The 17,541-nt window shown below is 30.1% G+C and overlaps 1 protein-coding gene across 1 annotated transcript in view; it reads right to left on the minus strand.

The window, feature by feature from the left end:
• Positions 1-4,569: 4,569 nt before the first annotated feature.
• LOC143206967 (uncharacterized) overlaps positions 4,570-17,541 on the minus strand; it is a 354,807-nt gene continuing 341,835 nt past the window's right edge. Inside the window, exons 11-15 of the mRNA XM_076419876.1 lie at positions 15,372-15,541; positions 15,120-15,321; positions 12,502-12,747; positions 12,299-12,439; positions 4,570-6,336 (exon numbers count right to left, since the gene is read on the minus strand). Of these exons, the coding sequence (XP_076275991.1) occupies positions 6,054-6,336; positions 12,299-12,439; positions 12,502-12,747; positions 15,120-15,321; positions 15,372-15,541 (1,042 nt within the window). The 3' untranslated portion in view covers positions 4,570-6,053. The remainder of the gene's footprint in view (positions 6,337-12,298; positions 12,440-12,501; positions 12,748-15,119; positions 15,322-15,371; positions 15,542-17,541) is intronic.

Consider the following 17,541-nt stretch of genomic DNA (forward strand, 5'->3'; position numbering starts at 1 on the left):
TGTGCCCTGAGGTACAAACGTTCGAATAATGATATGTTGATGATATTACTCCATTAACCCTCACCCGAAAGCTTCTGTTAGCCAAGAAGGAGGCAATGAAACCGAGCATTCTGCCCCCTCTTTCCCAGTTCGATAGTTGTTTCAGGATGCTATTAATATTGATAGAGTCAAAGGCTTTTTCTAACTCAAGAAAAGCTGCAGTCACGTGTTGTCCCGAGTTAAAGGCTTCACAAAGGTCCTCCTGAACTCCAGTCAAGTAATCAAGTGTAGAGTATCCTCTTATGAAGCCCTTCTGACGATTATTTAGCAGTCTCTGCTTTTTAATTAAATATATTAGCCTATAGCAGACCATGCGCTCAATTACTTTACATAGGTGGCTGGTTAGCGCGATGGATCTGTAGCTGGGTACTAAATGCCGTGGTCTACCTGGCTTAAATATAGGAACTAATAGTGACTGTTTCCACGACAAGAGCAAATGTCCTCTCATCCGAACTTCGTTGTAGATGTTAAGCAAATGGAAGAGCTGCGATTGGGTTAGGTTTTTGATTAATAGGAAACTAATATTGTCTAGTCCGGAAGATGTGTTCCTGCCCCCACTCATGGCTTTATTAAGCTCTTCCATTGTGAATGGAGTGTCCAAAAAATCATGGACATGCACATGTTAATAACGCGAGTTCATTGCTGATTTTAATAGAATCTTTAAACCTATATACATTCGATAAAATGTTCGAGTTTTTCATAATCAAAACCACAATACAGGTAATAAAAATAAATACAGGTTTTATGAAAGTTTATTTGTATATATTACCTTCATATTCATAAAAACTCTATCTTTACAGTTAACAAATATTGTCAATAAGAAGTTTTACTTTTTTATATATTAAAAACCATTCGAATAAACATTGTTTTATAAAATTATATAAAAGGGTTTTTTATACAAGCAATTATAAAATTTGATTGGAGCACAGTGATTATATTCTTGTGATAAATCATTCAACAAGTGATATGTTTCTTATATAAAAAGAAGTAATCAACCAAATATAAATCTTATATATGGTTAAGCTGATAACATTACTCTTTTACAATAGTTCATTCTGAAACAGTAGGCATCTATGTATAAAGAAAAGAATTCTAGTTAATATATATAGATTGAGAAATATTTTATTGACATTTGTATTTAGAGTTCTGTAAAATTGTATAATTTTGCTTTTGGTGATATATTATGTAAAATTAAAAATTATGTATTAATTATGGATATGAATAATTGTTTGTAGAAATAGACTCTAAATGGTAAATGAAAAGAATTCCATCGCAGTATTTAAAAGCAAATCTTCATAGCTTAGTGAGCGGAATATTTTATTTCCTATTAGATACATCCCAAAATAAAACGACTATTATACATTATAAATTTGGAATGATTGCAATAATTTTACGTCATTTCATTTCATCGCGCTTAAAAATTATTTGGTTATCTTTATACATAGATTGTTTTTACAAAAGCTTCTACAACTTTTTCAATATTTAAAGGAATTATTTAGTTAAATCAAAATTGCTACTTTATAACACTGGATACTTATGGTTTATATAACATGTGATATTAGGAGTATTAAAAATAATTTTGAGCAATTGGCTTAACATTTTAAAAATATGTTTATTGATTAACTTTGAATTAACGTTTTTATAGGCAACTAAATACATGGTAATACTAGCCTATATAAACATGCAATTTTTAAATCAAGGACAGTCTAGTCAACAATTTTACGTCCGTAAAATAATATTATTTTTACAACTTACCCATAATTATAATGGTAATGGTAAAAAAGCCTAATCTGAAACATTCTTAAAAATATATCATTATATCATACAATATTGTGATCTAGTTCTTTTTACAATTATTTACAAGTAAATGAACTAAATATCTTAATATCATATTCGTACTGTTATGAATCTAAGTGTTTAATTACATTCCGCAGTGTCTTTATTAACATAATATTCATGCAATAACATGCATAATAAAACGAAGACGAGAAATTATAGATAATTTTTTTAACAATAACTAGAATTATCAATAATTACACATAAAATTATTTATAAAAAATTACAAAAACATTTTCAGATGTCTTTATCATTGTTGTTTTGATTGGCCTCTTTTTATTTTATTTTTTTTTTAATTTTACTTTTGGTTTTCAATGTTTTGTAAAACGAATGGTCATCTTAATTAGTATGTCCTTGCATGCCATTCTTTATATTATTTGACTAATATTCATTTCATCTTAAACATATGATTTAAGCATATAAATTATATAGAATTACATCATATGGTTATTGGTATTGAAATTTTGTACTAAAATTAAATGTTAGATAATATTCAGAAGATTTCGCTTAAAAATGGGAATTTCTAATATATTTCTAATATATATATATATATATATATATATATATATATATATATATATATATATATATATATATATATATATATATATATATATATATATATATAATATATCTGAAGATAGCTTCGATAAAAAATGTTACTATAACTATTATGTACTGGTAGCACATTTTATTTTTTTTTGTTTTCAAGATTTAATTCCAAAGTGTTGTCATTAAGATGGAAGCAGATACTTAAAAAAAGCTTTCTACCTATTGAGTGTTGTAAAAATGAGCTTCTTTAAAAGGTGAAACCTGCAGATAATGTTTATGAGTTATCGAAAGGATAGGAGAAGATACAGTATTGTAACCGGAAAACTAATTTATAATCAAGTTTTCGTAAATATTGGTTCTAAAACTAATATGCAAGTAATTACTGTGTGTAGAAAAATGTTAATATATATAATATATATTGTAATAGTACATATCATTCCAGAAACATCAGCCCGGAAAAACGTATGTATTAAGATTATACAGAACGATTTGAGATAGTTAGCAGTGGCGAGAGTTGACAAATATCATTCGAAATCGAAATAATATTGCTATCAATAATAACGCTTTGATTTAGAAGTTAACATTATTTTTAACGCAATGATAAACACAGGTACCAGGGCCCGGGACACAGCATGTTATGGATATGATAATGTGTTTTGGGATATTTCCTCCCGTTAGAGGGTAAAATAAATTAACGTGATGTGACGGAACCAGAAGACACTCAACAAAAAACAATAGATTTCTTAAATCATGTTTCAGTTTCCTTTTTAGCAACTAGGGTTGTTTTGGTATTGACTAGCGTCGGAAAAATCGAATGAAATCAACTATAGAGTATTTTCGAATGTTTCGTTTGTATATGATAGTTAATAATGTATATTAATATAGTCGCTTTTAGGATATCAATTGTAAAAGATTGTTTATTAAAATTAAGCAAATTTTAATGGAATATAATAAAATACTTTTAACCTAAAAAAAAACAATAAAAATAAATTATTAATATACCTATCCAAATTAAGCAAATAAATAATATAGTATTAAGTTAATAAAGACTTAAATAAAATATAATATTGATATTGAAAAATATAATTTATAATATAAAATATAACATAACCGCTTTCACTCGATATTTCTCAACGCTAGTATTGACTTAGTACTTAATATGAATTCACAGTGACTGATTGACACAGAACATATGCAGTCTAGCATAGATTTGTTACTGTCATTGTGTTATGTGGTACTTGTGGGATAATACTGTAGAACTATTCATGGTAGGAGGATTATTCAGTCGTTTTGACATTTGCACTACGAAACAAGGGATTTGAATGAATGATAATGATATGTTGAATCGGATGACGGGTAAGAATATTTTTAAGGTATAGAAAGTGCGATGTTTTATCTGCAATCCATAAACATCCAAAAGAAGTGGATATAGAAAAAAAATGTGAAATGTGGCGGCCAATTTCGGACGTATCCATTTTACATTAAAGTAAAACTGAAAAGCAACTTAGAGATTATTTGTACCAAATGCACAAACCTAAACTATCTATCTATCTATCTATCTATCTATATATATATATATATATATATATATATATATATATATATATATATATATATATATATATATATATATATATATATATATATATATATATATATATGTTAAATAAATGCTTTAATCTAATATAAAAGATAAAATAAAATAAAAAGTTATGCCGCAGTGCTTGGTGAGGTAAAACAAATGCTTGACTTTATAACCAGTATATGGAATGATGTAGTAGTTAAGATGCATATTATTGTTTGAGTTTCCGTTCGGTGCATTCATAAATACCAGGCGTTCCGGAAATTTATCAGCGGTTTTTTTAACAGGTCTCGCTAGGCTTAATGCAACGTTATGATTTAAGACATAAACATAAAAATATTGGGTAGAAGCATTAATTGTGGGCCAAACGAATAATCAATTTGAACCATGCATTGATCGACAAACCGTCCACAATGAGTACGAAAACACCCCAAAGTGCTTTTGGAGCACCCATAGTCTTATACAGCAAAACCGGCCAAAGAAGTGTCGAAAGCACTTGAATAGAATATATAACCATACCCGCAGCACTATCTGGACCTTGCCCCGTCTGAATTTCAACTTTTCTCAGCAATGGGATACGCGCTTGCAGAGTAGCACTTTCGAAGAAGTTGAAGAAGTGTGGCTCGATAAATGGCTTTGCATAAAGGACAAACAGTTTAGGATGGCATCCATAAATTGCATGAAAGGTGGATCTTGCCCATTTAATAAAGTCCATTTTAATAATTCATTTATTTTTAATAGTTTTAATAAGAATTTCCATTTCCTTGAAAATTATGTATATTTTTTTCTAAAGGAATCGGTAATTACTTTTCGGTACACTTGATATATCAAATTATTTCCCTACATTTGAAGAAACCACATACAAATGTGTAGGGAAGTTTGGCTATATTTTTAATGGTGGAAGAAATGTAAAAAATTGGGTCACTTTTCCATAAAATTTTAATAACTATGAAATTAGTATAAGCCTAAGCACTTAACCCCTACTTTAAAATGTAGTTTTTGCAGAAACAAAGAAAAGGAAATTTGCAGAATTTCCGTTATTTTTGTAAACAATACAAAAAAATTTATATCTTCTAATATAAACCACTACGAAATTTGCAGATTAGAGATAAGAAACTATTTATATATTAAAACTTGACTGAAATAGTTAATAATATATAAAAGCAATGCTTTCTCAAGTAGTTATGTAAATTCAGCAATCAAAAACCAATTTGATTGAATATTATATTCATTGATATGTTATATTGTACAAGGTATAAACAAAAGTGAAAATTTCAATTTAATTACCCAAACTTTGATATTACACCAAAAATTTAATAACCCAATCAAAATTTTGAAAAAATAATGAACTTTTTATATTGGCTAATTTGTTGACTGATAAAATAGTGAGGTAATATTGATAGTGATGGTAAACATAGTGAATGATTTATGATATACAATCCAACACTTCCTTATCTTACGTGGCCCTGTAACGCATGTCAGATAAATCTAGTTCTGTATAAATTATGCAGGAAATTGATAGAAGAAATAAAGCTTTTGTAATAATGTGAGATCTTGAATCTTGCGGTAAAATATATTTCATATGAGCCACAATAGGAAAAATAATCTTTAAACCCATCGTATAGGGGTACTCATATAGCTCCATTGTATTTAATAATTACATAATTTTACACGTGCCTCTACTTTCTTTTATTTGTCTAAGTTTTATTTATATCAAAATAAAGAAAAAAGTGCTAAAATTTATATCAGACAACAGTAAACTTCGGCACAACAAGAAATAAAACCATTTGTTTTCTCGCTTATATAATTCCGAATGAGTCCCTTCTTTCCGAAATAACTATAACAAAAAAAAAAACGACGCATTTCAAAGGCACGAGAGTTTGAAACATAAATCTTTACTCGTATTCGTTTTCCGTTTCGTTTTATTCCAACTGAAAAAATATATATGTATAACTACTTATGCCCTATATTGTTATAGTAATACCAGTCTTCCATAGTAACTTATTTTTATAGTCTCGCTTCTAATCTACGCCGAGACGTATCATTAACATAACCCACTCTTAAACTCTAAAAACGTGTGTTCCGTCACCGACACTATAACGTTCCTCTGCTCCTGTCGCCAATTTTTTATTATCACCACTAATATCACCACCAGTGTCGCTATAACGACCAAAGCCAAGGCCGCTAAAGCGATGGAATTGAGGTAGTCGTAGGGGAAACTGGAGTTTATGGAGCAGTTGGCCTCCTGCTCGTCGTTGCCGGAGGGGCAATGTCGTAAGCCGTCGCACCATAGTTTTGAACTAATACAAGCCCCCAACTCAGGACAACTGAAAGAAAATATTGCCTTACATTAAATTGTAAAAATACTGTAATAAAGATACATATAAAATATAATAAAATGATCAAAGTATTGTTTTTTGCTGGTCACTATATTCATCAATTAGCATACGACTGTTAAAAGTATGTTATGTAGTAGAAAAAGGTCTAGAAAAAGTAGGTCTTTCTTACAAATGATCCAATAATCTATCTAAAATTATATTTTTATAATAAGATCAGAGTGTGTAGTAAGCTAGGTCAAAAGTTAGCCGAAACAGGTTATCTCCAATATACAGCAAGTACAGTTGGACTTTCAATTTATGCGTTTCCATAGTAGTTTTTCACTAGCGTTGGGAACTCGACTATTTAGTAATTGACTACTTTTTACTATCGACTGTTTCAATCGTTATATTTAGTTCGATTGATTTTATTACGTTTTACCAGTGACTATTTCAGGACCGAAAATAGGTCCGACTGATTTCGTTACTATTTACTGATCGACTGTTTCAGTCGTGTACTTTTAGTTACTATTTTTGGTTCTACTAATGGAACTGAATGAATGAACTGAATTTCTACTAATGAACTGGAATCCACTGATTTTTAACGTTCTGGCTCTGTCATCCTAGCCGCGACCTTGACAAAAATGTACCCAATTTATGCTTATATAGATTTATATATAATATATATAGTTTTGTAACTTTTTTAGTAGTTTACTATATATATATATATATATATATATATATATATATATATATATATATATATATATATATATATATATATATATATATATATATATATATATATATATATATATATATATATATATATATATATCTATATATATATATATATATATATCTATATATATATATATATATATATATATATATATATATATATATATATATCTATATATATATATATATATATATATATATATATAAATATTATACAATATATTGTATAATACTATAGCAGCATTTGGAACGATATTTCGCAAGACTGTTAATGTGTTAAGGTAAAAAGATTAAAATAGTGAATGATAAATAGGAAAATAGTCTGACTGGTTTTATGGCAATAATAGGTAACATTTCGATAACTCTCTCGATTTCTGTTCAAAAATATTTCCGTTCAATAATAAATAAAGCATTTACTTCATTTAAAAAAGCTCTAGTAGTTATTGTGCGATCATTTTTAATTATGTCATGAATTAGTTTTTTTTCTATGATTAGGTATATGTTTAAGTTTATTGTATTGTCTATATTTATTATAGTATATTATTTAAAAATAGCAATTAACATATTAAAATACGATAAAAAGTTTGTGGGGTATTATTCAATTCCATTCCTTTTTACAGATCCACAGAACATTCAAATATAAAAGTAATTCTACTGTATTTAAAATTAAATTATTAACTGCATGTTAATAGTATTCAGTAATTATAATTTTCCTTTTCTTTTTAAAGTTAGTACCTGAAGGAATATACATATCCGCCTCGCTTATACTACCGTTGGAAAATATAAGCACTGCTCCAAGCAATTATCTCATGCTTTCCTCTCTCGCAATTGATACAGGAAAGGGTTCGCACATCTTCGTCTGACATCACATCATTGAAAAAATCAGACGAACCGTGCATTTGACTGAAAATGGTAATTACTATTTTTTGACTATCGACTGTTTAGACTGTTCTCAGTTGATAGTTCCCAACGCTCATTTTCACCAATTCTACAACATGCGGTCGAAGGTTGTTATATTTTAAAACTACATAATCGCTGCAAACATAGAAATACATCTTTTTGTGTTAGTTTTATTCGATTTCAGCTTCAATAAAAATTCAGTGATCTTGAAGCACTGATTTAGGACGGTATCCTTTACTGATACCTTCAGTTTAGAAAGTTGACGGTACTTGAAAAATAAGCGGCCAGAAGAATATATTTTGAACTTTAATTGTTGCTTCATCATTAAGTTTTTAGTATAAATGAAGCGCTTTAGTAGTTAAAAAGTAAAAACATAGTTAGATTAGTTTAACTGATTATTTCAAATACTGATGCCACGATTCCATTATATTGCTCAGCGACAATCATTAAAATGTCAAATGTTATATTGCTTTTAGTTATGTTAACCTTTTGGATTTTTTAGTGACTGGACCTACAGCTTAATGTGGGCTCCGAACCACGGTCTTAACTTTAGAAATCATCCCAGAAAACGTCCGGACTTACCCAGCCTGGTTGCTGGCGTGACTACGATCATTTTTCGGATTTTACGCTCTTGCCTAGAATAATCACAAATATTAAACAATCACAAACATAGATTTTACGGCCACACCCCAGCAGAACGAACGACGATCGAACCCGCGACTATCGCAACAGTAGGGGGACCGTCCTGTCGCGTTTACCACTGCGTGACCAAGCCGGCGACAATTATTAGAATGATAAGAACTAAATCTCATCGGTATGTTTGCAAAAACGTGAAAAGAATTTGAATATTATTACTTCTTGTATTATAATAAAAGGAAGGTAGGGACTGCATATAACATATTTAACCAGAGAAGCGCTGTCCACATGTACAATTCATTTCACAGTTTTTGATCACCTGGTCAAATGTGAGTAAACAAATAGGTTTTTATCCTTAAATTGGATTTGATAAATAATAGATTACGCAAGCTTAGGGATTAGAATGAGATTATTGTAATATTACAAAAATGTGGATATTATATATTAATAAGCTTTTCTTACAGAAACATAAATGTCAGATGGATTTGGATACATTTAAACAGACATTATTTGAAACCGTGACTGTTTTACTTTTGGTTCAAATTCTGCTTAATGCTAGCCATTGCTAACTAAAAATGTATGTTATGTTATACACTAGTAATGCTTGCATATATTCTGATAATGTTTTTACGTAAAAAAGTATTTATTGAGAAAAATTGATACAATATATTAAATATTGTTGTTAATTAATAATAAATAATAATAAGATATAAATAATGATAATATAAATTAATAATAAGAGAATTGTTAAGAGTATAACTGTTGTTACTCGCTATTGTTGATATTTTCTGCAACACTATGTCGTTTAATTTATTTAGTTGACATCGGCAGGCATCTGAAGTAGCAGTCTGATTTAATCTTTGTAACTCATAATATAAAACAATTCGCTGAGCCTATAAGCATAGAAACACTATAAGCATAGAAATATTTCGTGAATCAAAGTAAAGGAATTTCCTGGACTAATCTTATGGTTTATTTGCACCTGGAACTTTTTTAGAAATAATTTCCATTTTCACCTATAGTCATAATACGCCTCAGAAAAAAGTTCTACTTTAGCCTAGTAAACAATGAAACTGCCATGTTGAGGCGTTTCAGAATTGTCGATTCTACTGAATTCGGGTGATGGCCATTTTCCCTCCTCTAGATATTTTCTACTATATGTTAACGTTTAGAATCAGCTCAGTAATTAACTGCTAAGCTGTCTGAAAGCTCTTTAACATCGAAATAAGTCTTACAATTCATTGTCATTTTCAAGGACCTTTCGGTTTTCCAGGCCATGCTTTGTCAATAACATCAAAATCACCACTTTTAAATTACAAAAACCAAAATTAACAACTGCATATGATGAGAAAGTATCATCATAAATGTAAAGGTGTTATAAAATCAGTGGATGTAAAAAATAAAATTTTGAGTGCTCGTATAAACTGAATAGCTCAATACAATAATCCCTCGTTATCCACGGGGGTTACTTTCTGATAGCAGATAGCAGCGGTTGGAGAAACCGCGGTTGATGAGGGATCTATTTTGTTAAATTTATAGTTAAATTTATTTGTTTATTCATTAAAATAATGAAGAAAAATCTATGTAGGTATGTATGTAAATATGAAATTTGGAATTTATTATAGTACGTAAGTCTTTCAATTGGCTATCACTTTTGCAATATTATATTTACAATATGATATTAGAAAATGCGAATTATTCATTTAAACAATCGTTAAATAACCTAATCTAGTTTTTAATATCGATAGTTTTGACATTTATCCACATTAAATAATAGTTATTATAAGGACTGTCTGTCTGAGTTATGGAGGGCTCCTAAGACCTAATACTTCGTGGTTGGTTTAACACTAGAGACAAAATAATTAGTAAACCAGTCGTTAAATAGCGTCATCGTAACCCAAGCACTAGGACTTGCCCTCAATAACACAGACAGACAGTTCTTATAAAACTATTATTTAATGCGGAAAAATGTCAAAATTATCGATATTAAAAACTATATTAGGTTATTTAACGATTGCTTACATGAATAATTCGCATTTTCACCAATAAACATCACTGATCACAACACACCTAATATCATACTGTAAATATAATATTGCAAAAATGATAACCACTTGAAAGAAACAACTAATGCAAAATATTAATCATGTTAAGCTAAATCTTTTACTGTTTCATTGTTCCCTTCAAAATATCGTTGGTTAATAAAATGCAATTTACGAAATATGTTTTATTGAGATTTTTCTTGAGTAATAGCTAAAGGTATACTTCCGTGTTTAAATACCCTTGAATAATTGAGAAGGCAACATGTTACGAGTTATTTCTCCCGACTTTTGTTTATAGCTCTTATACCTATTTAAATATATTCGCGAGTTTTCATTAATTATTATTGTTATATGTTTGATGATGCTCTTACCAAAATAACAGCTCAATTGAAAAGTTCTGACCTGACACATAGATGGCGCTACTAGAATTAATTCCATATGTTTTTTTAGTTACTCCTAACCCTCAAAAGATGCGTGTATAAATTTGAGAGCTGTCATTAGTTAGAAGTCACTTTTGTTAATGTAAAAAAATGGATAAAAAGGAATTTCGCGTCTTGATAAAATATTGCTTTTTGAAGGAAAAAAATACACTTGAAGAAAAAACTTTGCTTGATGCCGAGTTTCCCAAGGAAAATCAAGCATCAAAGATTGGTATGCTAAGTTTAGACGTGGTTAAATAAGCATCGAAGATGATGAACGCAGTGGACGCCCTAAAGAGGTTGTTAGCGACGAACATATTAAAATAGCAGACACTCTAAAGTTATCACCTGAACGCGTACATCATATCATTCACGAATATTTGGGTATGAGAAAGCTCTGTGCAAAGTGGTTGCCGCGCGAGCTCACTTTTGACCAAAAACAATGACGAGTTGATGATTCGGAGCAGTGTATGAAGATGATCAAGCATAATAAATTCGAGTTTTTGCATCGATATGTGACAATGGATGAAATATGGCTACATTATTTTACTCCGAAGTCCAATCGACAGCCATCCGAGTGGACTGCACACGATGAACCCGTTCCAAAGCATAGAAAAACGCAATAGTCGGCTGGCAATGTTATGGCGTCTGTATTTTGGGATGTGCATGGAATAGTTTTCATTGAAAAGCTTAAAAAAGGAAGGACCATCAGCAGCGACTATTATATAGCGTTATTGGACCGTTTCAAAGACGAAATCGCCGAAAAATGGCCGCAATTGAAGAAAAAGAAAGTGTTGCTTCACCAAGACAATGCACCGTGAAACAAGTCAGTGAAAATAATGACAAAAAATCTATGAGTTTGGCTTCGAATTGTTTCCTCATCCACCGTATTCTCTAGATCTGGCCGCCAGCGACTATTTCCTGTTTTCAAATCTCAAAAGAATGCTTGCTGGGAAGAAGTTTTCGTCGAATAAAAAGGTAATCGCCGAAACTGAGGCCTATTTTGAAGCAATGGACAAATCGTACTACAGAAATGGTATCGAAAAGTTGGAAGGTCGCTAATCAGTTTGTTTGAATAAAAAAAAACTAATTTTGCCAAAAAAATTGTTTTACTGTGGTAGGCCGGGGACTTTTCAATTGACCTGTTATATATTAAAGACATTTCAGTAAGTGTTTCAGTAAGTGTTCATATCTGTTGTAAGTTCATAACTTATGCCATATATTATAATTCCTTACCTGTGAGGACATTCCGGAGGTTTGATGCTCAACATAGATGTCGGTAGCGCTAAAGCTGGATTTTTTGATATTTCCATCCAGGTTACTATAAAATTCCCCGATTCTCTTTTAACAAATTCAACGACAAAGCTTCGACCATTTCTAAAATAGTAACAATACTAGTTATTTTGTACCATATCTTATTTTATTTGCTTTGTGTCAACCTGCTTTGTAGTTTCTTGTAGCTGTACATGCTCCAGCCTTCTGAAAACAGTTCAACAACATCGTCCAAATCCTCGTAATAAGGACAAATAACTCGAACTTCTTCAGTTTTTCCAGCTGGATATATTAATATTCTATTTTTACTCGGACATAAGCGACTATCCCTTCTTTCGTTTCCTCGAATTTTTAAATATATGAAATTACAATCTTCTTCGGGTTCGATTAGCCAAGGCTGATCCAAACAATACCTAAAAAATTGATATGAATTACAATAGGTACAAGATATCATTGATACTCCTACATACAGTAACAAAATATTTAGTACACAATGAAGCATAAAATTTTTACATAGTTAATGCATAGAAAAAATTATAATCATTTTCAAAGAAAATCATTATGGTTAAATAAAAAATGTTAATGACTTCAATGCTTATTGCTACTAGTAGAATATTTCAGATAATTAACTTTTGTTGATATTTTCAGTTCAGGTATTAGCACTGATAATCACTTTCTTGGACATGAAACAATGTAAATAATTTTCCAACAGTTTTACTTTGTTTTATTATATGCCTTTATATGAGGATTCATAATTCTTAATCTGACCTCAGCAAGAATAACATGTTGGGTCTTAATGAAATATATGATCCATATTTTTTTGAACGTGTGTTTTAGCCTGAGTTGACTGAGTTCATCAAAGTAGTTCGATAATACATTATAGTGATTTTCTGAAGGGGCTCAAAAATATACTAATTTCATGCATTTTTAGATATGAGGATCCAGAACAGAAGAAAGCTACATGTGGCAAATAAACTGAATTGCTATTTTAATATAAATATTTCAGCGATAGTTTTAGACGATTTTTTTTTCGTAAATCCACATTTTTTTATAACTAAAAATTTGAAGAATCAGTAATAATAAATCAGTTGGGAGGAAATCGACGAAGTTTTTTTTAGTTGACTGCTGAATACGAGATCGTTTTAGAGATGAAGAACCAAATAGTGAAACTCATCTATAGTGACAAAAAGATGCACAAAATCCATTCAGGTCCAACAATATTTTTTAATTAACATATGTTGGTTATTAATAGGTTCAAAATATTTTGACTTAGGCCTAGTTTTGATTATCAAATTCGACTATTTAGGTGATACAATGCTAAATATAGGAAAACTGTTACTTTGTTTAGAGTCATGCTTTAAAATTGAATTATGAGTAAATATGTTTATTATTAAATTCTGCAAACAGTCTTTGAATTTCTTTTCTACGATCATAACTATAATTTGTGTTTGCAAATAAAGCCCTTCGAAATAATTATGCTTAGGGTTCACTGACTCACCGAAATATACACAACATTACTTTATATTTATCTACCAAATCTCAATTTCAAGAGTAATAGGAAATTCCAGATATACTGTTAACATTTTCAGTTTCAAACTCATTTATTGAGAAAAATATGTATTATAAAAATCATCATTTTCTATAACTCTTCTTCCTGAGTATGCTAGGTATGGCGGAACTTCCCATACGAGATGCATTGTTGCATCGTTGTATTGTTGTTGCATTGTTGTATCCTTCACAACTCAATAGGTAGCAGGAGAATTATTTGCACATGTTATTCTCATGTGTTATATTATTTGCGTAATGTTATTCCCTATTGCTGTTATTTCTGCAATACGTTGTTCTATCTATTCAAATTACGTAGAAGTTTTAACACTTAGTTATACATTACATCTTGAATATCCCACTAAATGCACAATGAAGCTAATAACTAAGAACATTCCGCTTCAAGTTCATCATGAACTGGAATATTTTATAAAATCTTGCGTTTGAGATTATCATAATAGATTTACATTTTATTTTCAATCACAATACGCTATAGTAAACTCTTAATTAGTAATTAAATTGCGATTTGGAAACAGTTCGAAAATACATTTTCAGTCATTCGTATGGTGTGATCTGAAAATAGTTGATTCTTGAACTGCTAGGTTGTTTGGAAATTCTTTAGAGTATGAGCTGGGTTTTCGTCCAATAAGTCTTGTAAATCATTGTCATTGTGGTGTTGAATTGTTGGTCATTGAGACCATATTTTGTCATTGAAATGAAAATAACCATTTTTAACCTTTGAAAACAAAACCGATAATTGGAATATGACGAAGTAGCATCATGAGATTGCAAAAGTATTTGATGAGCTTCGAAAAAAGAAGTAACGGATGACAATTTTGCAAAAAATGCAATTTTGAGTGTATAACTCAATAAAACCAAATGGAAAACTACTAGAGGTTAGTTTTTTAGCGATTCTTATATTGATACTTCACACGTTCACCAATATATATCTCTGATCTTAATACACGTAAGCACTTAAATAATTTAATTACATTAGTCCAAGGAAATGGACAGATATCAACTATATTACAATCGACACATTCAATATTTTAATCTATGTTGTCGTCTTGATAGTAATCATATTCTATGATCAAATATTATTTTGTTCTCAGCGAATCGGGCAAATATCAACCAGTTCTAATATAAAGTATGAAACTGAGAAACCAAACATGAAACACTGTTAGAAAATTAAAATCAAATGAAAGTATTAACGTCGTGTATAAGTCATAAAATTACTTACTTCATTGTATGGTTATAACTCAATATAACATCAGTCTCTGCAAAATGCTGTTTATTGCTATTTAGTATGGAAATTTCACCACTGGATCCTCTCAGTCGTCGACTATTCCAGAGATTGAGACAATTATAATCCGCTGGTAGAACTTCGTAATTTGCATCGAACAAATAACTGTTGTAATCTTCAGTACTTTTCATGTTAGTTACTGAAAAAAAAATGTTTTCGCCATCTTTTATTCAGGGGAGTTTAACTTACCGACAAATTTTATGACAAATTTCAATGCTGACTTGGTCTTTATAACAAATGGTTGTTCTGTTATATTGCTGCATATACAGTCTCGTTTCATTTCTATATCCTTCCATGGGTACTCGGATATAGATATTTTAGCAATACCATCGTACTCCGATTTTACATGACACTGCCATCTATAAAGTGTTATATTGTAGAAACAACTATTGATGTTAAAAATAACACTTATAATATTTATGACGAATGTATAAGTATATTTTCATTATTATTAAAGCAAAAATAATAAAAGGGTATGTAAAAATAAAAGTTATGTATATTTTGGAATAATCAACTTTAATTTTCTAAAAAATATAACATCGAAGAACATGATATTGTGTTATAACATATGAAACTAAATGTTCTATAGACCAAAAATAAAAAATGTAGATTTGAAAACACAGGGAAGCCGATCTTAAAATAATAAAGCAACCAGAAGAAGAAATAAACTTTAGGAGGGTTATAATAGTAAATAGTTAATACCTAATAATAAAACGGAGGAAGGAAGATTCAACAAACACCTATTTTCAAGAACTCTTAGCATATAAAGTGGCCGATTACTCACGTTGAAGAGCAATCAAGAAGACTAAGAGGCGTATAACACCAATACCACCTATAAGAAGAAACAACGAATATACCTGAGCCCAAAAAAGTCAGTGGCATTCAATTTAATCATTGGATCTTCAATAGACTCTTCAAAATGAAACAAACGGAACAATATTCTGAAGTGACAGAAATACTCGCAGGAGTTCATCAAGGCGGAGTCCTAGGGCCTATTCTCTCTTTTCTTTATATTAGCGACATACCGACTCGAAGGAATTATGATAACAACATTTTCGAATGATAGCAGCACTGTTAGCAGTGGGCAAAAAAGTGAACATTTGTATCGTAATCGGGAAATTCCTACAACCAAGGAAGAAATTTAAAAGTTTGCTGGGAAACACGAGGCCAGGCTACACTTCCATGAAACCCTAGAGTAGCTTCAGGTAACCATGGACGATACTCTTTTCGTAGACTAAAGAGGACTAAGCCCTAGGAACTTCTGTGATAGTGCGTGAGTGAAGGGCTGTAAGGTCTGAGAGTGGAACTATAGAATGTCGCTGGATAGACTATCGACATAAACTATAGTACGTAAATTATAATAATCATTGTTAGCCTAAATCAATGATTGGCCTAGGAGACTTAGTTTTAATAATAAATAAATTTTAAAAAGTATTGATAAATATTGAATAGATTGTTAGGTTTCTGGATCATTATCATGCTAATACCATGCCAAAATATATATTTGTGGAACGGGATATGATGTGAAAATGTAGGATAGCAGTCAGTGTTCTCTGCAACGATACTCGACTATCGATGAAATGTCAAAAAGAGTCTATATCAGATCATGTTGCTTTACAATGCAGGACACAATGAATATGCTACATACTATATGTACGAACGAACTTACTGAAACAAGCTCAGATAACCAAAGATGACTTCTATAGCCACCTTCAAGAATTTTTTAATTATATGCAGAAGCTATTTTATCCATTCTAACTGGAGAAATCAACTCATATACAAGTTTTTGCAGAAACAGTGGGGAACAATTACAATATAGAATTCAACGATAATGATTTACACAATTATTTTTGTTTCTTTTAAAAAAGCAGTTACATGGTGGGAAATACTGTATTTAACAACCTTTTAAACATCAGCTAGCATGGATACTTTCAGATTGTATTGCTTCAACGGTGTTGGATTATGTTCTGATTATCTCCGAGTTTTTTTCAAAGTTAACTATGTACACCACCACTAAATTCAAGAATGTGTGTAACTAGATGCAACTGGAACTATTTGTGGAACAACAAATAAATTAAAAATTAATGACACTTGAGTAGCTTGCTGATGTGACGACCATCCCAAAAAAGTTATGGATTGAAATAGCGTGTGCGGTGAAACTGGTAATGAATACTGGTAATGCAGCGGTATATGAAATACAACCAAGTAATTTTATATTTAGAGGTTTGTCAAAAGAATATTTATTCCCAGTACGTTATTATAATATTGAGTTAATAACATTGAATAATTACATTTTGTTTAATAAATAGCAACTTTTCTGTAAAAATATATATAAAATATATAAAAATATATTTTAGAA

Source organism: Rhynchophorus ferrugineus, unplaced genomic scaffold (assembly GCF_030347505.1).
Source record: "Rhynchophorus ferrugineus isolate W39M unplaced genomic scaffold, kcgeb_rfMv2 rfM1, whole genome shotgun sequence".
Classification (NCBI taxonomy): Eukaryota; Metazoa; Arthropoda; class Insecta; order Coleoptera; family Curculionidae; genus Rhynchophorus; species Rhynchophorus ferrugineus.